The sequence below is a fragment of the Bufo gargarizans genome, chromosome 5 (assembly GCF_014858855.1).
Source record: "Bufo gargarizans isolate SCDJY-AF-19 chromosome 5, ASM1485885v1, whole genome shotgun sequence".
Classification (NCBI taxonomy): Eukaryota; Metazoa; Chordata; class Amphibia; order Anura; family Bufonidae; genus Bufo; species Bufo gargarizans.
This window is the reverse complement of record NC_058084.1, coordinates 272,951,209-272,973,986: the sequence shown is the minus strand read 5'-3', so window position 1 is coordinate 272,973,986 and position 22,778 is coordinate 272,951,209. Positions and strand designations below refer to the sequence as shown.

The 22,778-nt window shown below is 43.7% G+C and overlaps 1 protein-coding gene across 1 annotated transcript in view; it reads right to left on the bottom strand.

Moving 5' to 3' along the window:
• Window positions 1-22,778, bottom strand: part of TMEFF1 (transmembrane protein with EGF like and two follistatin like domains 1) — a 266,724-nt gene that overhangs the window by 141,073 nt on the left and 102,873 nt on the right. Inside the window, exon 2 of the mRNA XM_044293330.1 lies at window positions 11,384-11,493. Coding sequence (XP_044149265.1) covers window positions 11,384-11,493 — 110 coding nt within the window. The remainder of the gene's footprint in view (window positions 1-11,383; window positions 11,494-22,778) is intronic.

The following is a 22,778-nucleotide window of genomic DNA, read 5'->3' as shown; positions in this document are numbered from 1 at the left end:
TTAAATTGCTGTCATTCTCACAGTATTTAAGCCAGAATACCCAAACTAGGCACCGTAGGTCATTGGGTGACTGGGGTCAAAAAATTTAAAAAGTGGGCGGGGTCTTCAACGGCCAATCAAATTTCAGCCATTTGTTTAAATGGGAAAAATTCAAACTGCCGCTGCTCTTAGACTGTTAATGGCAGGGTTCCGAAACTTGGCACAGTTGGTCACTGGAGGACTGTGCCAATGTATATCTCATTTTGGGGACGCTAAAAAGTGGGCGGAGCCACAAACAACCAATCAGATTTTCCCTATTGACTTCAATAAGAAACCTTTAAACAGCTGTCATTCTCACAGCACCCAAACTCGGCAAGGTGGGTCAGTGTGAGACAAAGGTCAAAATTTATAAAAGTGGGCGGAGTCTACACTCCACCCAGTTACTCCGCCCACTCCAGTTGTAAGCTACTGGTGGAGGCAAGAACACATCACACAATTTCCCCAGAAATTGTACCTTTTCTAGTTCTGCAATTATTCTTCTAACAGGTTCGGGCAGGGGACTGGCTGTCTCCTGCCTGTCGTCCGGGGCAGCGTTATAATGAGGGGCGTCCTGGCTATGTTATAGCCTGTAAGTCAGAACAGGGGCGCGCATGTGACCAAGAAGATTCGTGCGGCGCTCCCTTCTCCTTATATCCTTCCACAGAAGTTCTAAAAGTTGCCGCTGCTGTCCCGTCCCCTCCCTCTGTACCTTCGCCTCCGTCCCGCTGCTGCATTGCGTATCCAGCTCCCGGTGAGTCAGACGCGCGACCAGAAGTGCGTCACTTTGCACTTCCGATCCGCCGTGTCAGTTACCTGGCGGGGCCATGTCACATTCTCCCTACAGCGTCACTAATTCCTGCGGGGGAGGTAGGGGAGGGGTGAGGGCAGAGGAGCCCCTGAACCTTAAAGTTTGAACTTTCTATATTTTATAGCTTAGTTTTACAGTTGGGGAGCCTGGGGGTTGTTGGAGGAGGAGCTGTAACTTCCCTCCTCCCCACTCCCTCCCCTTCCTGCTATATAAGGCCAGGCTGCTTGCTGGGTCAGTGTTGCACTCAGTTTCTGTGTGCAGCTGACCTTGACTGTTGGCTGATCCGGGTTCCTTATTCTGATCAGAAGTTCTCAAGGTTGTGCTCAAGTTCTTAAACATGACGTCCCCTTCTCACGGTAAGATTGACGTCTGGTGTAGACCCTTTGGGTTGGAGCTATTTTAATAGTGCTTATTTCTTTTTTAAGGAAAAGCTACTCACAAGCAAAAACATCTGACTTGTTCCAGATGTGGCACCACGTTGCCGGATTCCTACGAGTTCCATCGGTGTCCAGGCTGTCGCCCTAGGCCGGCCAATCCTAAGCCTACGGTCATGGAGATGTTCTCCATCGCGGAGATCAAGGGGGCGGTCTCTAATAAGAGACCTAGGCAGGCCTCTCCTGGGCCTGTTCCGATGTCCGAGGATGTGGTCTCGCTCGGCGATGATTCATCCTCTGAGGAAGAAGAGTAATTTTTTTCTTTTCCAGCCGAAAAAACCCAGAGATTACTGCGCTCCATCAGGTCAAGGGACCAGGATATTGAGCATGGGGAAGCTCCACACTCCACCGCTAGGGGGCTAAGGGCCTTCAAAGTGGATGAGTCGGTAAAAAAATTAATGGCGACAGAAGGGAAACATCCGGAGAAAGGTCTGGTCTTAACCAAAAGGTTTAAACTTATGTTTCCCCTACAGGACGGGGACTCCCTGGATTGGGTTCCACCACCTAAGGTGGATATGGCAATAGCCAAGCTTTCCAGGAGAACCTTGGTGCCTTCCGATGACGGGAGTCATCTGAAAGATCCCCTTGACAGACGCGCAGAATGTTCGCTTAGGCGCAATTATTCTGCGGCATCCGCCTCTGTGGCCATAGCCTGTACCAAAGTGTCTGACTTCATTCACGCCCGCACGCTCAAGATCCAGTCAGATATAGATTCGGGAGTCGCCAGAGATGATATTCTGGACCAGTTTAAGACTCTACTGTTGGGCGTAGATTTCATGGCGGATGCGTCTCAGCAGCAACTAAAGCTAGCTGCTAAATCAATGGCTTTGTCTGCTGCTAGCAGACGTCCTCTATGGCTGAAGGCCTGGGTAGCGGACAATATCTCCAAATTCAATCTGTGCACTCTTCCTTACGAGCCTGGCAGGTTGTTTGACTCCGAACTTGACTGCTTGATGGAAAATCTAGCGGACAAGAAGGGAAAATCACTCCCTCAGCAATCCTTTCCAGGACGTGAAAGAGGCAGAGGTGGAAGATTCCAGGGAAGAGAGGGGAACCAGAGACGTTCCGAAGGTTACAAGAGGGGTAGAGGTCATGGTCGCGGGAACTGCAGGACTGAGCAATGACTCTCGGCAGCCCACTACCTCCCCATCCCCACCCCCCACACTTTCGCACGAATCTCCCTGCTTGAATCCTCCAATAGGAGGTTGTTTATTTTTGTTCAAAATTTTTGGGAAGCAAACAATTCCAGATCCTTGGGTGCTGCAGGTCATCACGGCCGGATACAGGATCGATTTCATTTCCCAACCTCAGGAGAGGTTCGTCCTTACAGGACGTCTAACACCCATCAGACAGCTGGTCCTGGAGGACTCTGTACTCCAGTACATAGTCAAGGGGGCCTTAGAGGAGGTTCCCCCTCGCGAGCTCGGTCAGGGAGTGTATTCTCCCATTTTTCTTGTTCCAAAGCCATCAGGAGATTGGCGCATGATTATCGATCTGCGTTACCTAAATCGGTTTATCAGAAAGAAGCGTTTCCGGATGGAAACCATTCGCTCAGTCCTAAACATCCTGAACCCGGCAGACGTGATGGTAACGATAGATCTGAAGGATGCTTACCTTCATGTTCCTATCTATCTGGCCCACAGGAAATATCTCAGAGTTGCTGTCTATATAAAAGTTTGCTGTGTTGCCCTTCGGCATCTCCTCTGCGCCACACACCTTCACAAAGGTTGTGGCTCCTGTGGTCGCCCACTTAAGACTCCTAGGCTTAGAAGTTGTCCCTTATCTAGACGACTGGCTTTTAAAAGCCACGTCCACAGACATCTTACAAGTCCAGCTTCAACAAGCTCTCCACACTCTGCAGAACCTGGGATGGCTCGTAAATTGGGACAAATCAGAGTTGGTTCCCTCTACCACAAGGCGGTTCCTGGGGTTTGTGATAGATTCACAACTAATGACCCTATATCTGTCTCCACAGAGGAGAAACAAAGTAATAAAAGCTGCAGAGTTCCTCCTATCCCCCAGACGGGTGTCTATTCGGGTTCTCATGAGGATGTTTAGGCCACATGTCAGCGTCTGCAGAGGCAGTGCCTTGGGCCTTGTGGCAGTACAAGAGGAGGTCTTAGCAGTTTGGAGTCGCAAACCCAGAGACCTAGATCGGAATCACTAACTGTCTGTAGAAGTCCGTTCCTCCCTCAGGTGGTGGAAGAACCTAGTGGATGGAATGCCTTTATCCCAATCTACTTGGGTGATCTTGACCACGGACGCCTCCCTTCTAGGCTGGGGAGCCCATCTGGGACACAATACAGTTCAGAATACCTGGAATCCTCAGGAGAGACTCCTCTTGTCCAATCTGAGGGAGCTGAGGGCGGTCAGGTTAGCCCTCAATCACTTCTCTCCTCTCATCCAAAATCAAGCTGTGAGAGTACGGACCGACAACACAACTGTGGTTGCTTATCTAAACAGACAGGGAGGAACGAGATCCCGGACCCTCCTGAGGGAGGTGGGATTAATTCTATCTTGGGCATAGAGCAATCTATCTCATCTAGTGGCAGTTCACATCAGAGGGGATCTCAACATAGTAGCAGATTGTCTAAGTCGGGACCTTCCGGTACCGGGAGAGTGGTCCCTGAACGACAACATCTTCTCCAGGATAGTCCAACGCTGGGGGACTCCCGAGATCGATTTGATGGCAACGCGTTTGAACGCCAAAGTAACAGGTTCTGCTCCTTGTACAAGGAGGACAATCCGGTAGCGATAGATGCTCTGTCCATAACATGGAGGCTGGCCTATGTATTCCCTCCAATTTCCATGATACCAAGGGTATTGATGAAGATCAAGCAAGACCAGACCTCAGTGATAGCCATCATTCCATTCTGGCCGAAGAGGTCTTGGTTCACCCAGCTCATGCAGATGAGTCAGGGCAATTACTGGAGATTTCCCCTAATACAGAACCTAGTGTACCAGAACACAGGTCCCTGTCTAGATCTGAGGAGGCTCAGTCTGACAGCCTGGAGACTGACCGGTCTCTTCTAGAAGCTAGAGGGCTTTCGGTGGAGGTCCTGAGAACAATCTCTCACTCCAGGGCGGATTCTACGAACCAGAAATATTCCCGCATATTCAAGATATTTATGCGATGGTGCACGGATAGAGAGGTAGTTTCCTCAGATCCTCCTCTCTCTGATATCCTTCAATTCCTGCAGGATGGTCTAGACAAGGGTCTAAGCCCATCTACACTGAGAGCTCATGTTGCTGCCCTGTCAGCATGCCTTGGTAAACCAATTTCTCAGGACCCCCTAATCAAGAGGTTCCTTAAAGGTGCTCAGAGGCTTAGGCCCAGCATCCAGAGACCAATCCCTGAGTGGGAGCTGCCAGTGGTCTTAAGGGGGTTGTGCTCTCCCCCCTTCGAGCCTTTGGAACAGGTAGACTTAAAATACCTTTCCCTCAAAGTTACCTTTCTTTTGGCCATAACCTCAGCCAAGAGGGTTGGGGAGCTCCAGGCTCTGGGGGCAGCGGAACCATATTTAAGTTTTCTGCAGGACAAGGTCCTGTTAAGATTTCTGCCTACCTTTCTACCAAATATCAATCAGATGATAACTCTACCTGTGTTTTCTCCTACTTCTAACACTCTTGAGGAGGAGAGATTACTTACCTTGGATATCCCAAGGGTCCTCAGAATATATTTAAACAGAACTGAAGAGTTCAGGAAATCGGAAAATCTGCTCATTGCGTATTCGGGGAACAACAGAGGGCTCAAGGTTTCCAAGCTCACCTTGAGCAGATGGATTAAAGAGGCTATTAAGCTGGCTTTTATGTCCCAAGACTTACCACTGCCATCCTTCTTATCTGCCCATTCTACAAGGGCAGTTTCTACGTCATATGCAGAATGGAAACTAATCCCTTTAGAGCAAATTTGTGCTGCTGCCTTGTGGAGTACGCAAAACACCTTTATTTTCCATTACCACCTAGACAGTAGGCGTTCAGAGGGAACAGCCTTTGGTCGGTCTGTATTAAATGCTGCTCTTCTTTAGGTCAGCGCTCTAACTCCTGTGGCATAGTTCAACCACTTAGTAGGAAATCCTCCCAAAATTTGCGTGAGGTTTCTTGCTACTTCCAAACTTGTGCTGCTGGTTAGGACGAAAGGGAAGCGTCAATTTTGACGTAAATTTGTTTTCCCTTAGTCCTAACAGCAGCACACAAATATCCCTCCCTCTATACTGTTATGATTACTTGTTAAAAAAGCAACTAGTCCTGTGGAGGTCCATAAAGTGGTTGGGCTGCACAATAGCACAAATCACTCCCCGCCTGTGTATAAGAGCATCTGGGGGGTGGAACTGAGCTACTGACCATGTGTAACCCCTGGCACTGGACTGGTAACATCCAGAATAACGTATCCGGTATTTAATATGTTTCAAAGATCAAAAGCAAAATTAGCTTCTCCTATGTCCCGGCGCATGCGCAGACCGGAAAGCCGGATCCGGCAACACGGCAATTTCCGGAACACTTGGTATCGGATCCGGCATTAATACATCCCTATGGAAATTAATGCCGGCAAGTGCGGTAGTGTTCCAGGATTTTGGCCAGAAAAAATACTGCAGCAAGCTGCAGTAATTTGTCTGGTCAAATACCATACAAGGGACGGAACAGAAGACATCCTGATGCATACTGAACAGATTGCTTTCCATTCAGAATGTATTAGGACAAAACTGATGCATTTTTTCCAGGTATTGAGACCCTTTACCAGATTTCAATACCGGAAAAGAATAACGCTGGTGGAAGATATTTCTAACTTATGAATGGTGTACCTCGTCATAAATTAGGCGCACCTTCAGCGGCAGTCCATCCACCTGGAAGAGAATCTAGACCAGTTCCTGGTTGGAGTAGTCTTTCGCCTAAATTTACATCTGTTTCCAGGCGCAAATGTTGGCAAATTTTTTAAGGTCCAAGTCCCAGTCCCGGCAATCCCCCACCACACCCTCAACCATGCTATGTGTCGAATGCAGCATAAAAAAGCCTGTGCAACAAAATATTATCACACAGGCATTCAAAATGTCGCAAAAAGGGGGTTGTTTGACATTTTTACACCAAATGTTCAGAAATGACCCCAATTAAGTGGGAACTGTGAGAGGGAATTCAAACACCAGGGTGTGCCATAACAAATACTGTAACAGCAATACCCAAACAAAGGAGGGATTTTTAAAAAATGATTCCAAATCTGAGGTTCTTCTAGTTTGCCTGATCTAATAGGGAAATGTAGTATTTATACATGATACAATGCTTCAATAATGCTATACAGATAAATAATATTAATGGATGAGCAATGTTAAGACCAGATTCATAGGTTGGTCAATAACCCATAACAGTAAGCAGTGCAGCCACTGTATTCAATGGTATGACACAATGAAGTGGGGTCAGCTGATAGAGTTCTCCCAAATAAATATAGGTAATATCTACGATGCATTTGGTAATAAATGTGGATATAGCACATCTAGGCAATATATCTACCCAACAGTAAGCTTATTCCTGTCTGCCTTTGTGTGAACATAAACCGAGACATTTGCTAGTTTATTTACTGCAGTACAAATGGTGTGTTTCTAAGACACTGCATGTGACCACAAAACAAATGCCTATCCATCAAAAAGGAGCAGCTTTTTTTCCAATAAAACCATGGCTTCTCAAGGAAACAGATGAATGTTTACTTGCGATGCCAATGGCAATTAAATTAATGACCAAAAAAATTGTACTCGTATCAAAGCACTGAAATAAATTGCGGGTGGGGGCAGAAATGGACATGATCGGGGTCAAGAGACTTGCTGTATGAATGCTGAGATGTTCTGTGGTTTTCATGGCATACAGCTTTGTATGGTACATGACCATTAACCATTGACTATTAATTGTCTGCACCGATCACACGCTGGTACAGAATGGTATCGCTCCAGGAAAATATTCTGACTGGTGGGAACGCTGAAGCATTGGTGATGGAGGACCATAGGTTCTAACAGGGGAGTAATGTTAGTTTTTTTTATTTAAAGGGGTATTCCCATTTCAATAAATGGGGGCATATCGTTAGGTTTGGGTCCCACCGCTGGGACACGCACCTGCAACGAGATCGAAGCGGGGAGAGCTGTGGCTGGAGGACCCTGGATTTCCCGGTGTCCGTCCCCCACCAAGCGCTGCTCCCAAAGAAGTGAATGGGAGCGCACTGCATACTGCGCACTGCGCAGCCCCTGCTCTTATTCATTTCCATGGGGCAAACGGCAGTGGGCCCTCCGTTCATTTCCCCGCTCCATTCTTACTGCAGGTGCGGGTCCCACCTAGTGATATACCCCCATTGTCAGAGATGGGAAAACCCCTTTAAAGGCAACCTGTCCCCTTCTTTATACTGCCCTTGCTTATTCTTGCACCTCTGCACCCTCAACATCTGAAGCTCCGTACAACTGGTGCAGATTATCTAGGCATTCTATGGTAAGCTTCTCTCTTTCTGATGTTAGTGACCCTGACACTATGGTAGTTTCTCTTTAGATTATTGGTGTGGTTGGTAAGAGATCTTTTTCAGGCAGTTTTTTTCTGTTGGCAGAAAGGCAGCAAATCATTATAATTATTATAATTATGCACCTGCAAAATTTCTTAGACACCCAGATGGGGTAAAAGATTTCGAAGCTGGAGAAAAAAATCTATTAGAAATGTATTAACCACAATTAACACTGAATGATTCATTTCTTATGAAAATACTAAAAGACAAAATTCTACATAATAATTACCAAACAGGTGCAGAAAATTCCCTACCACTTATTTCACATCACAGATCATCAACAGAAAAAAAAGACTTAAATTCATTTCTCAAGTTATTTTACAGGTACTTGAGTGGATTGCACAGAACTTTCTTAGGGTTTTGTTTTAAAGTTGTGCTTCAGTTTGCAGGTATTGTATTACAGTAGTCAGTAGTCTTATAGTCTTACTGATATAATCTCATTAATAGAATTGCCATTTGGGTAATATAATAGTATTTTCTCTAGGGCTCTTAGGCGACAGTGGCACTTTAAGGATACATTTGTGAAAAAATTGCCATTAGAAACAGACACACTGTCAGATTTCATGACATTTTTCAACCATTTGTGCATCCATTTTCTGTCTGTCTGTCCTTTTTAGCAGCCATTTTGCATCAATTTTAATGGCCATAGAAAACTGTCAATAATAATTGATGCTTTGATTTTATAGCTAAAACCTCAACCCCTGAAGTGCCCTCAGTATATATATATATATATATATATATATAAAATGCCCCCCCATAGTACCCCAAGTATAAATTATGACTTCCTTTCTGCCTCCTGTAGTTATAATGGCCCCTAGTTGTACCCCAGTATAGATAATGGCCCCCTTAGTGCTTCCCAGTAGTTATAATAGTCCCCAAGTTGTGCCCCAGTATAGTTATTAGCCCCCAGTTGTGCCCCCATACTCATATAATGGCCTCTAGTTGTGCACCTATATATAATGCCCCCACCTTTCCTCGATTAGCTGTTTGTGACGGCAGTGGTGCTCCTGTGAACACTGTTCCCTTCTCTGTGCTTACCAAGCACAGAGCCATACATTGTATAGTGGCTGTGCTTGGTATCGTGCTCAGCTCCATTTACTTCTATGGGTCTCAGCATGATACCAAGCACAGCCGCTACACAATGTACAGCTCTGTGCTTGGTAAGCACAGAGAAGGCCGTGGCGCTCACAGTAGCGCTACTGCCTCCTCAAACAGCTGATCTGCAGGGGTCACGGGTGTCCGACCACCATTGTTCACATACTGATGACCTATACTGAGGATAGGTCATTAGTATCAAAATCCCGGAAAACCCCTTTGATGGTCATTAGAAAAGGATGGAATATGGCTATTAAAATGACCAGATAGCCAGAAAATTTATGCAAAAATGGTTTAAAAATGGACATTAAAAACTGAGTGCCCCTCCTTTCGTGTGAATGTAGCCTAAGTAAATAAGGGTATTTAAAAGCTGTTAAAGGATAACACAACACCCTGTACATCTAGAGCACTGTGCTCAATAAGACATAATGTTAGGCCATTTTCACAGCATTTTAGTCGACATTTTGCACCAGTATTTGTAAGCCAAATCAAGGAAAGAAGTAGTACCAATATTTGAATTTTTTTTACTTTACTTATTACTGTGTAGGTTCTACTTTTTAATTTGGCTTACAAATAAAGATGCAAAATATTGAACAAAATACTTCCATTTGAAAGTGAATAAATGTTCTGCAGCAGCTGATGCATGTATTATGAAGTTCTGCTGCAGTTAAAGGGGTTCTGCACTTTGTTTAAACTGATGATCTATCCTCTGCTTCTGATCGGCAGGGGTCCGACATCCGGGACCCCCGCCGATCAGCTGTTTGAAAAAGCAGTGGCGCTCTAGCAGAGCCGCGGCTTTCTCACTATTTACCGCTGGCCCAGTGACGTCACGATTAGTATCAAGTTGCCTGGTCGGGTGATACTCCCAGGCCAGTGATACTAGTCGTGACATCACTGGGCCAGCGGTAAATAGTGAGAAAGCCACGGCACTGCTGGAGCGCCGCTGCTTTCTCAAACAGCTGATCGGCAGGGGTCCCGGGTGTCGGACCCCTGTCGTTCAGGAGCTGATGATCTATCCAGAGGATAGATCATCAGTTTAAACAAAGTGCAGAACCCCTTTAAGGTGTGTATTATGAAGTTCTGCTGCAGTTACGGTGTGTATTATGCTGTTCTGCAGCAGCTGAATTGTGTATTATGAGGTTCTGCAGCAGATGAAGTATGTATTATGAAGTTCTGCAGCAGCTGATTTTGCCATAATGCAACAGGCCTTGAAGATAATATTATAATACAGGGGTCTTGTTATATGGCAGTCCCAGATGCCACTGCTACCTCTTAACCCCCTATAGTTACACCACTGGCCAATAGGCTCTGTAGTCTTTGGCAGAACTTTTCATGGCAGTCTGAGGCGAATGGGAAGGAAAAAAGTGTGAACCAAACCAGTAAGAGAAACATGAGTTGGATTAAATACTTTAGTCATCTGCATCTGAACCCATAATGTATTCATTTTTTTCATTATCTATTATCATATTTTTATTATTAATTCTAGAAAGGAGTGCCATTTGCCTAATCTGCCTAGGAACCAAAGTACTTTGTCCCAGCCTTGTTCCTCTGTGCGCACGTGTCACACTGTGGCCTGACTGACCTGTCTGGACCTGACCTGGTTGGGAGTGTCAACAGTCCAGACCCAGTCCACCACTGTGAAGATCTGCCCCAGGCCCTGACAGCCGCTACAGCAGCACAAGTCAGCATTGGGGAGGGGGAGTGAAACACCAGCAGACAGTCCTTGGGGATGGGGGTACGGCACATTATATAATGAGCAGCAAGCAGATTTCAGTATTCTGTTCCAGCCAGAATCTGTGATGGAGGAACCTCTGCAGTGGATGTACAAGTAGACATTTCATGGGTGGGCTGATAGAATTGAAGACACTCATGGGGAAACATGATAAGACTGCAGTAGTGCCTAGTAAGTTTGTAGCAGTACATGATGTGTTGGGGGAAGTTTGCAGATACGAATTAGGACATGCAGTGCATGAATGGCTGGGTGGTGGTTGATAAGATGAAATGGACATTTTTTTTTTAGTAGGCTAAAAGGGGGCTGGGCAGGGATGCTACAGGGTAGGTAGTGGGAGGGGCCAAGGGCGAGAAGTTGTAGGGGTCGGGGACAGGGCATGGGGGCCCAATTCACATTCCTGCTATTGGGCCTAATGATTTCTATATAGGCCACTGGGTGTTGCTATCCTGCTTTATCTTGTCCCACACGGTAAAAAAGAGCTGTCATTAAATGCTCTGCCCTGTAATCACAATGACATAATTCTGCAAATTCTGTCTCAGTTTACACAGTAAAGCTGACGAATGAGTTACAGAAAACCTATAATTTGCTATTTTAGTGACCAGTGTGAAACCTGGAATTTATCAAGATTTGTTAAATACAGAACATGGATAGAAGCAACGTTAACATAAAAACACCACCACATTTGTATGATAAAAACCTGATCTAAGAAACGTAATTTTCTCATGTACATTCTCTGCTAGGTCTGACAGCGGTAGATACTGCTTTACCTGAAACTGGCAGACACATTTTATAACATCCCCATCTTCTTTGCACACTCCTCCATATTTACAGGTCTCGTCACAGACTCGTCGCACTTCAGGCCCCCTGAAATTCAGCTCTGTAATATAAAAAAGGCCACATTTTAGTTAATGGTCAATATGTTATGAGTGCTAAGAATAGTAAAATCCAAGCATTCTATTATAATTACAATCTATTATATTCTATAAATTCTATGAAAAGTACATCATTTCATAAAAACTTTGAAATTGTCATCCAGTATACATCAAGTTTTGCGTCAGCATGTTTATTTTTAAAGGGGTTTCCCGACCTATTATATTGAAGGCCTATACTCAGAACAGGCCATCAATATCTAAACAGTGGGAGTTGTCCTTCACTCAGTCCCAACATATAGCACTGAAGCGCACATCAAGTCCAATATATTTTTCCACAGTTTTGTCAATGTTGTGAAGTTGGTTTACATCCACAATTCCACCCAAGAGTTTTACACTTCAGTTATTTATAATTATCTTTCTTCTGAACCAGTATAATTCACTGACAGCAATCAGCAGTCTTTCAAATCCTGAGGGTGTATATACACAACATGTTTGATATGAAGTTTGAACACTTTTTAATACAAATTTGCCAAATTTATTTCCCATAGAGCATCGCCTCAAAAATAACTCTTCGTGCACTGTTGTGTTTTGTCATTTAGAGATAATACCTCCCCACCCCCAGCTGGCAAACCAGTACCCTGCTCTGTACTGATGGGGGATAAGAACAATGAAACAGTGCTGTCTATACAGGTGAACATCGAAAAATTTGAATATCGTGCAACGTTCATTTATTTCAGTAATGCAACTTAAAAGGTGAAACTAACATATGAGATAGACTCATTACATGCAAAGTGGGATATTTCAAGCCTTTATTTTGTATAATTTGGAATATTATGGCTTACAGGTTATGAAAACCCCAAAGTCACAATCTCAGGAACCCTTTGCTCAGGGGGTATGGATTAATTAGCTGACTAGAGTGTGACACTTTGAGCCTAGAATATTGAACCTTTTCATAATATTCTAATTTTAAGTTGCATTACTGAAATAAATGAACTTTTACAGGATATTAACATTTTTCGAGTTTCACCTGTAGGTTGGCTGGTCATATGCATACTTTTTTCCAATGGAGCATTGTCTGAAAAAAATAGGTCTCCATGCACTGCCGTGTCCCTGAACTTTAATGAAAGTCTTTTGTGGCATAGGTAAATAGACATTTTAAAATATACATTAGTTGTCAAAAAATGAACAGTGTGCTTGATTTAACATAGCCTGTATTTAGTCAGCTTAGAAATGCATGTATGTATATCAGTTACAGAAAATAATTGTTACCACAGAAATGTATCCACAATGATACCAAGGATAAGATCCGTAACCTGGAGACCCATGATGAACAAGCAGCCAATCAGTACAGTGATTTGTGTACTACTGAAATGCTCTGCATTTTCTATCATGTGCAGTCATTCTGAGTCCCTATATGATTAACAGCTTATCCACAGGGGTCAGAGAGACCAATGCAGGGCTCTGAGGGGTCAGACAAAAATAGTACTCAGAGACAGGCCGAGGTCAGGGCATGCAGAGTATGTGTAATACAATAAATGGTCCAAGGTCAGGGGAGGCAGCAGAGTGTCAATACAGAGATCAGGCACAGGTCAGGTCAAGCAGAAGAGGGTCACAGTCCAGGAAACTGGCAGACAATGGAACAGCACACCTTCATAGGATACTAGCATGTTAGAGAACCTATTGCTCAGGCACCCTCTCACAAGGGAAGGTGCCCAAAGTTCCCTATGGTTGCCATCTATTGGCTGTTGAACATTAGGCTGCATGCGTACACCATACTGGCACAGGAGAGAAGACTTGCTGGCAAGCAGGCCATAGCCTACGTGGAGAGACAGAGCAAGCCCAATAGGCGGACCTGCCAGTAAGTAGAGCGTGGGAAGCGGGTCCGGACTGTCGAGAGAGGTGAGCAGAGCAGCAGCGGATGCAACCTGCTGCTGTAACAAACTAAAGTAATGCTATATACTTGTATCTGGTTTAACATACCCTGTTAGGAAAACCAATGCTGTACTCTTGCATAAAAAGCCTCAATGAATAATCTGCAACTAGAACACACTGGTGGAGATATACATAGACAGTGTACATGAGAACAGATATGGCATTAGCATTTTCAGTGTAGCATGTACCATATGTATGTTAGGGGATAGTGAGCACACAAGTAAACAATGCCTGGTTACCCAAGACACTGTTCACCACTACCCATAAATCATGCTTGTTATGAATAGTAGAAGTAGTAGCTAGTTAAGTCAAATGTTACAGGTGGTACAGGACAGCCAATTGAGACATTTCAGAACATGGACATACCCCCTACTCAGGGGCGTAGCTATAGGGGGTGCAGAGGTACTAGTCGCTACCAGGCCCAGGAGCCTAAGGGGCCCCAAAAACCCTTGTACCACATGAGAAGACACCTGTTTTATAGAAGGTGCATGCTGGTCAAGTTACACCTTTGGCTGGAGGGAAGGTGTTAGGTCAAGAATTTGGCATGGTGGGGGGTGCAGTTTAAATTTTTGCCTCAGGCAGCAGGAAGGCAATGTGCTTCCCTGCCCCTGACCACAAAGCAATGAGGGAAGGGGGCCCAAGCTAAACTCTTGCACCAGGGCCCATGAGCCTTTAGCTATGCCCTTGCCCCTACCTTATAAATAAACCTGATCTGGCCGCCATTTTACATTCAGTGTTTTGCCAGTGTAGGGAGAGGTTGCTGTGTGCAGCAGGGACAGGCTGTTAGGGACACCAAACGCTAGCTAATAGGGCCCCAAAAGTCATTTTAAGCACTAGTATAGGTGTGCTATCGATATGTGTGATACACAGAGGGGTGTGATATATTTATAATATACTTTTATAATGATTCAAAAACACATAGATCTATATAGTGATCACCTGGAAGTCAGGGGCCTAGGGGCTTACTAGGGCCATTTTTATATAGGTTAAGTGTCCGGGTGGGGTCGCTCTTATCAGGGCGGGTGGTCTGTGGTTAGGCTATCAGGGCCAGAATAGCACCCCCTGTAGGGCAATATCAGGGACAGTTCTTTGCCCACCCTGTCCTTCAATACCACATCATCATCTAGCCCAGGGATAGATGTTTTTTGCTTTCCCTCCGGGATTCATGGATGTGCACTGGAACTCCCCGGATTGTGGCAGGACATATGGTTTCTGATTTGGTGCCGCCGAGCACCTGATTTAGTGCCGCCGAGCACTTGTTATTGCCTACCACATCTATGCTTTTTGCTTAACTTTAATAATAAAATTTATTTTCATTTTGAGGGATATTTTTTCCATTCACACGTCCGCAAAATGGGTCCGCATCCGTTCCGTATTAATTTTCAATGCGGCCGGAATGTGCTGTCCGCATCCGCATTTGTGGATCCGCACTTCCGCATCCATGCTTCCGTTTCCACCAAAAAATAGAACATGTCCTATTCTTGTCCGCAATTGCAGACAAGTTAAGGCATTTTCTATTATAGTTCCGGCATGCACATTGCTGGTGTGAATGGACCCTCATAGTAACATTATTAAAGGTTACGTTTTATCTTTATGTATATTCTAATGGATTGCCTTCCTTGTACAATGTTATAAAGTATATTATAGTGCATTTGTATTGTGCGGCAGTTGTGTGCGGCTCTGCTGCGATACTGCAGGTATATAGAGGGACTAGCGTTATTGGAACAAATAATTTCTACTAGTGTGATATACCAGTCGCCCCCCCAAAAAAAAACTGATTGAAGCAGGGTGTTATATACCAATATACTTTCTTTATAGTGCATTTGGGTACTGTATAGTGCATTTGGGTACTGTATAGTGCATTTGCGCATGCGCGTACAAGAAAATTATATTGCCGCTATTTCGCATTGAAAAAAAATTATGAATGGAGATTCGAATAATACATTTGGTATGTCACTGTCTATGTTGTGGGACTATTTGTGCACTTCTAATAATGATTTCTTGGCTGCAAATATGAGCTGAAGGTTTTTCAGGTTCGCCTGCCATTAAAATAAATAGGACCCACTGCGAACTTGTGGTTCACGAACATTTGATCGTGTTCGCGCAATCGCATTCGTGAACCGCCCCGGCAGATGTTCGTCCATCACTACTGAAGAATAACAATTACTGTGCTGAGCTTTTTCACCCTTTACATAAGGAACCAGTACACATAATCTAATATAAAGATATATAGGAAAACTCTAAAATACAGTACAAGGCAGATGTAAGATGCTGAAAGCACACTGGAACTGGGTAAGTCTACAAATCTCAATACATCTGGCTGGTAATTCTGGAATTCAGCGTAAATGTGATGCATCATGGAACCAAACTGACTAAGATACATATCTCAAAGTGACTTAGCAGCAATTATGACACAGCTGTGCCAATTGATTGGTTTGATGTATTTCTAATTATTTCAAAATGAAAGGTAAATTACCCAGGATAAATGAAAATCGGCACTGTCACTATGTGTTTGTAATCAGCCTCTGCTAGCAAACATCAGATACTATTACTTTCAACATGCAATATTTCAATCTGGTATGTTTTATAACATCAGCACATTGTTATATCATTATTCCTGAGTTATTAAAAGGGCGTGGAGATCCCAGGCCCTGGTGCCCAAATACCCTTCTGCTTCTTTAGAAGACACTGGTATGGTGTGAAATATAGTAACCAGGGGCAGGAGCTCCGAGCTATGCTTCTGTTTATACAGCTGTCCTACAAATTAATCCTGTCTCATGTAAACCTGGGCATGATTTTTCAATGGCACCTAATAATGACTGACTACGGTAGTTGAAATAGTATGTAATAACCATCTAGTCTTCCCAACCTGAACTACTTTTCTACTTCTGAGGACCCCCTACTTTAATGTATGACCCCCTACTTTAGATTTATGAACATTCAAATAATCCTTTAACTGTACTAATTCTAGTGGACTATGTTGACTATGTTATCAAGCATTTTTGAGTAGGTTGAAATCAATTTCCCTACCATATATAGGTGAAATTCGAAAAATTTGAATATTGTGCAAAAGTTCATTTATTTCAGTAATGCAACTTAAAAGGTGAAACTAACATATGAGATAGACTCATTACATGCAAAGCGAGAGATTTCAAGCCTTTATTTGGTATAATTTGGATGATTATGGCTTACAGCTTATGAAAGAAAAACAAATTCACAATCTCAGAAAATTTGAATATTGTGAAAAGGTTCAATATTCTAGTCTCAAAGTGTCAGACTCTAGTCAGCGAATTAATCCATAACACCTGCAAAGGGTTCCCGAGCCTTTAAATTGTCTCTCAGTCTGGTTCAGTAGGAATCACAATAAGGCCCCATGCACACGGCCGTGTTTCACAGCCGTGTGCGGGCCGTGGGACCGCGGCCTGGATCCCTCCTGAGAGCAGGAGCGCACGGCGTCACTGGTTGCTATGACGCCGTGCGCTCCCTGCTGCCGGCACAGTACAGTAATACACTGGTATAGATCATACCAGTGTATTACTGTATTGCGGCGGCAGCAGGGAGCGCACGGCGTCATAGCAACCAGTGACGCCGTGCGCTCCTGCTCTCAGGAGGGATCCAGGCCGCGGTTCCACGGCCCGCACACGGCTGTGAAACACGGCCGTGTGCATGGGGCCTTATGGAAAAGACTGCTGACCTGACAGTTGTGCAGAAAACCTTAATTGACACCCTCTATAAGGAGGGAAAGCCTCAAAAGGTTATTGCAAAGAAGTTGGATGTTCCCAAAGTGCTGTATCAAAGCACAATAATAGAAAGCTATGTGGAAGGGACAAGTGTAGAAGAAAAATGTGCACAAGCAGCAGGGATGACCGCAGCCTGGAGAGGAATTTCAGGAAAAGGCCATTCAAAAGTGTTGGGGACTTTCACAAGAAGTGGACTGAGGCTGGAATTAGCGCATCAAGAGCCACCACACACAGGCGGATCCTGGACAAGGGATTCAAATGTTGTATTCCTCTTGTCAAGCCTCTCCTGAATAACAAACATCAGGAGCGTCTTACCTGGGCTAAAGAAAAAAAGAAATGGGTTGTTGCTCAGTGGTTCAAAGTCCTCTTTTCTGATGAGAGCAACTTTTGCATCTCATTTGGAAACCAAGGACCCAGAGTTTGTAGGAAGAATGGAGGGGGACACAATGCAAGATGCTTGAAGTTCAGTGTGAAGTTTCCACAGTCTGCGTTGTTTTGGGGAGCCATGTCATCTGCTGGTGTTGGTCCACTGTGTTTCATTAAGTCCAGAGTCAACGCAGCCGTCTACCAGGAGATTTTGGAGCACTTCATGCTTCCTTCCGCAGACGAGCTTTATGGAGATGGTGAATTCATTTTCCAGCAGGACTTGGCACCTGCCCACACTGCCAAAAGTACCAAAACCTGGTTCAATGACCATGGGATTACTGTGCTTGATTGGCCAGCAAACTCGCCTGACCTGAACCCCATAGAGAATCTATGGGGCATTGCAAAGAGAAAGATAAGAGACATGAGACTGAACAATGCAGAGGAGCTGAAGGCTGCTATTGAAGCATCCTGGTCTTCCATAACACCTCAGAAATGCCATAGGCTGATAGCATGCATGCCACAGCGCATTGAGGTAGTAAATGATGCAAAAGGGACCCTAACCAAGTACTGAGTACATATGCATGCTTATACTTTTCAGAGGTCCTACATTTTTCTATGTAACATCCTTTTTCAATTGATTTCATGTAACAGTCACATTTTCTGAGATTGTGAATTTGGGGTTTTCATAAACTGTAAGCCATATTCATCCAAATTATAACAAATAAAGGCTTGAAATATCTCACTTTGCATGTAATGAGTCTATCTCATATATTAGTTTCACCTTTTAAGATGCATTACTGAAATAAATTACCTTTTGCATGATATTCAAATTTTTTGAGTATCACCCGTACATGGTAACATGATCAAGTTTTCCTCCATGAATCTGCACTCAATTCCCCATAACGAGAAGGTAAAAATGAAATTTTTACGTTTTTACTAGAAAGGAAAAACTACCAGAATACCAGAGGATCCCAGGCCCAGGCTCTGATATCATAGTGGGCCCCAAAGGTCCAGGATAAAAAAAAATACATTAAGAGCTGCCTCTGAAGACAGTAAATTACCACCAGAGTCTCTTTCTTTGAATCAAAATCTGCTAACCTATGATACTTAAAACTTAGGTCTGGTGGCTTCTCATTTCTTTTTATCATCTTTAAAATATTTCCACAACTTGATTAGAGTCTGTGAAAAACGCAGTTGATTGGACATGATTTAGAAAGACACTCCCCTTTATAAGGTCTGGCAGCTGACAATACATAACACATGATATGCCAAGCCATGAGGAAGAAAGTACTGTCTGTAGAGCTTAGAGACAGGATTGGGTGGAGCCACAGCTCTAATGAAGGGTATAAAAAATATCTGCTGCACTGAAAGTTCACAAGAACACAGTGGCCTCCATAATTCTAAGTGGACATTTTGAACAGCCAGGACTCTTCCTAGAGCTGGATGCCCCACCAAACTAAGTAATCAGGAGACAAGGGTCTTGGTAAGTGAGTTCACCAAAACTCCAAGTCACTGTGGCTGAGATCCAAAGATCCTGTATACAGATGGGAGAACCTTTCAGAGAGTCAACCATCACTGCAGCACTCCACTTATCTAGGCTCTATGGCGAGTGGCCAGAAAGAAGCCCCTCCTTAGTAAAAGACACATGAAAGTCCACCTAGAGTTTGCAAAAAAGCACCCTCCAGGAACTGGAGAAAACCAGGCACTGATCATCACCTGCCCAATACCATCTGTACAGTGAAGTATGGTTGTGGCAGCTGGCACAAGGAAACCGTTCAGGGTTGAAAGAAAGCTGAATGAAGCAATGTAAAGAGATATTCTTAATGAAAACCTGATGGGTCTCATGCTGGGCCAATGGTTCAACTTCCAACAAGACAATAACCCTAAGTACACAGCCAAGACAATGCAGGAGTGGCTTAGGAAAATCTCTGTGAATGTCCTTGAGTTGCCCAGCCAGAACCCTGACCTGAACCCAATCAAAAATCTCTGTCCTGAAATGACTATCCAATAATAGTTAATATCCAACCTGAAGAGCTTGAAAGGATCTGCAGAGAAGGGTGGCAGAAAATCCCCAAGTCCAGGTGTGCAAACCTTGTGGCATCATACCCAAGAAGACTGGAGGCTGTAATCGCTGCCAAAAGACCTTTACTGAGTAAATGGTTTCAATACTTATGTCAATGTAATATTTTAGTTCTTGCTTTTCAATCAATTAGTGTACAATGTACAGTGTACCCCTGAGGAAGCCAGTTTGGTCTGGCAATACACTTGGGGTATATTATAAGTATCTGGCATTATCTTTGATGCCACATTTATGAACTGCATATGTATTTGGCGGTCTTTTTCATGTTCTAACATTTGAACTCGGTGTCTGTGGGTATGTGTTTTGGACTTATTTTCTGATCCAAACACAATGTTACTATTGTATACAATGTTTTAACTTTTTGGGCTTTTTTGTTTTTCAATAAATTATTCATTTTAATTATTGGATTGCATGGTCATGTGTTAATTATTATTTTTGCATGGTCATGTGTTAACACTGTTGTTTGCCCTCCTTTACTCTATGCAGTGTGCCCCCTTATTTCATTGTCTTGGTTCATCATTTTGTCATTATAGGATACTGAGTGGAGAAAAAAAATGATTTTGTTTTTATTTTAACACAAGGCAGCAACATAATAAATATGAAAAAGGTGAAAGTATCTAAAGACTTTCCAAATGTAGTTTTGCCTTCTGGGGAATAAGGTTCTTATGAATCCACTGATTCTATTGAAATATGGGGGATGGGGGGGGGGGACACTTTTATAGTCCTACAGTTATGGGCAAAGTATTATCATTTTGGAAAAAGTCAATAAATTACAGTTTCCATGGCGTTGGTTTCCTAAATTGCCTTAAATGGCCGCATTTCCGTTTGCATTGCATTGCCGAGGCCAGCTACAATTTCTCAGACTATACAGCTGTCGCTATAAACTCAAATCAATCCAATGTTAACATGTATTCAATGTTAAGAGAGGAGCATAGTCTACCTGACAGCTCATGGCCACCAGAGAAATTGCTTTGTTTTGTGTCTTGCCCTTCTGTGAATAAAAGCGTTAATTATTCAGAATTCACTAAGCTGTGAGGGTGCTTGGTTCTCATTGTAGTGTATGATAAAAGAATACACCAAATGTACAAACAAGCTTTTATTATAAAGTGTGTCCTTCCAACATTTTGTGATCTGCAGCTTGTCAAGGCCTGGGCTATTCTAAATACCTAGGCATTAATATGGAGTTGGTCTCCCCTCTTCCACTCTTCTGGGAAGGTTTTCTTAAGACTTTGGAGTGTGTCTGTTGCAATTTTTGTCCAAGACTATTTGTGAGGTCAAACTCTGATGGACAAGATCTTCTGGTTCACAATTTCCGTTCTGGTTCATCTCAAAGGTGTCTGATAGGGTTAAGGTCAGGGCTTTGTGCAGGCCAGTCAAGTTTTTCCACACCAAACTCACCCAACCATGCCTTTATGGACCTTACCTTGTACATTGGGCACAGTCATGCTGAAACTGGAAACAATCTTCCACAAACTGTACACACATAGTTGGAAGCATACCATTTTCCAAAATATCTCAGAATGCTGAAGCATTGAGATTTTACTTCACTAGAACTAATTAGCCTAGGTCAAGCCTTGTATTACACCACTCCCTCCAATGCTTAGCATTGTGTTTGGGTATGTAAGGATTGTATGCAGCTACTTGGCCATGCCATGGAGCTTCCAGGGTGCACAATGTTTATGCTGAAGTTAATGACAAAGGAGGGGTTTGACCATTGGAAACTTTCATGCACTATGCACCTCAGCACTCAGGGACCCTGCTCTGTAACTTTATGTGGCTTGGTACTTTGCTGATTTGCTGGTGCTACATAAATGCTTCTACTTTGCTAAAATACCACTCACAGTTTATCATGGAATATCAAGGATGGAAGATTTTTTTTTAATGAACTGACTGAAATGGTGGTGTCCTATCACAGTGCCATGCTTGAATTCAGTAAGCTTTTTAGAACAACCCATTTACTCATAAATGTTTGTAAAGGTAGACTGCATGGCTAGGAGCTGGATTTTACACATCTGTGGCAATGGGACTAAGTGAAAACCCTGAACTCTATGAATAAGAGGTCCTAATCCTTTTGTCCATATAGTATACTGCTTTAAAGGTTAGTAAAGTGGTGTGTCCGGCAGCGCATGGAGTAGGACACTCTTCAGCACAGGTCCAACGATTCAGGCCTGAGATTGCGGCACACAGCATATTGGCATTACCCTGAACCCACTTACCAGAAGGAGACTGTCACCCTGAGAAATCCGGCGATGACAAAGACAAGAAAGAAGGCTGCCTCTAGCAAATTAACAGAGTTTTTCCCTGCAGCAAGCGCCACACAGAAGAATCAGCGCGAACAACACACGGTCCTGCAGGAACTATTTCTTGCTCGCCTCTGCCACAGGGACCCCCAGTATTGCACCTTACCTCTTCCCCCCGTCATCTCAGGGACGCATATCCCAGATAACACCCTGGGGAGTAATATAGCAACTTCAAGTCTCGCCCATTAAACCTCGCCTGGGCAGTATTCCACTAATGTTGGGAGACCTCAGGGGCAAGTTTTATCAATCGATCATCATTATGGGGAATGCTAACCTATGGTATACTCCCAATCTTATCCTAATATTAGCAACACTGGAACCCACAGACTGGTTACGGAAACTTTTCTAAAGGCCCTAATGGGAGATCTGAGGACATCTCTACAGGCAGATTTTCGCACCGTGTTGACCCCTTTACAAAATTAGATATCTGAAGTGGGATGGCGTACATCCCATCTAGAGAACAAAATGTCTGAATTTGCAAAAGCACATAACGAATTAGTAGATACTACCAATAAAAAAGATCAGGAGCTAGCAGCACTTCATGCAAAAGTAATCGACTTGGAAGATCATTTCTGCCGTAATAATATCAGATTTGTGGGATCCCGGCAACTGGTGAAACCTGATCAATTTCAGGACTTCCTGATTTACTTTTTTTTTCAATTTCACTACCTAGGGCTTCTCAAACAGAGCTCTTTATTGATAGAGCCCACAGAATACCAAAACCTAAAAGATTACCAGCAGAGGTGCCTAGAGATGTATTGGCACGCATCACCTTCTTTCACATTAAAGAAAATCTAATGGCTGCTGCCCGAAAGAAAACCGGAGGTTCGGCAGCAATTTCGTTCCATTTCTCTTTACACCAATTTATCTGC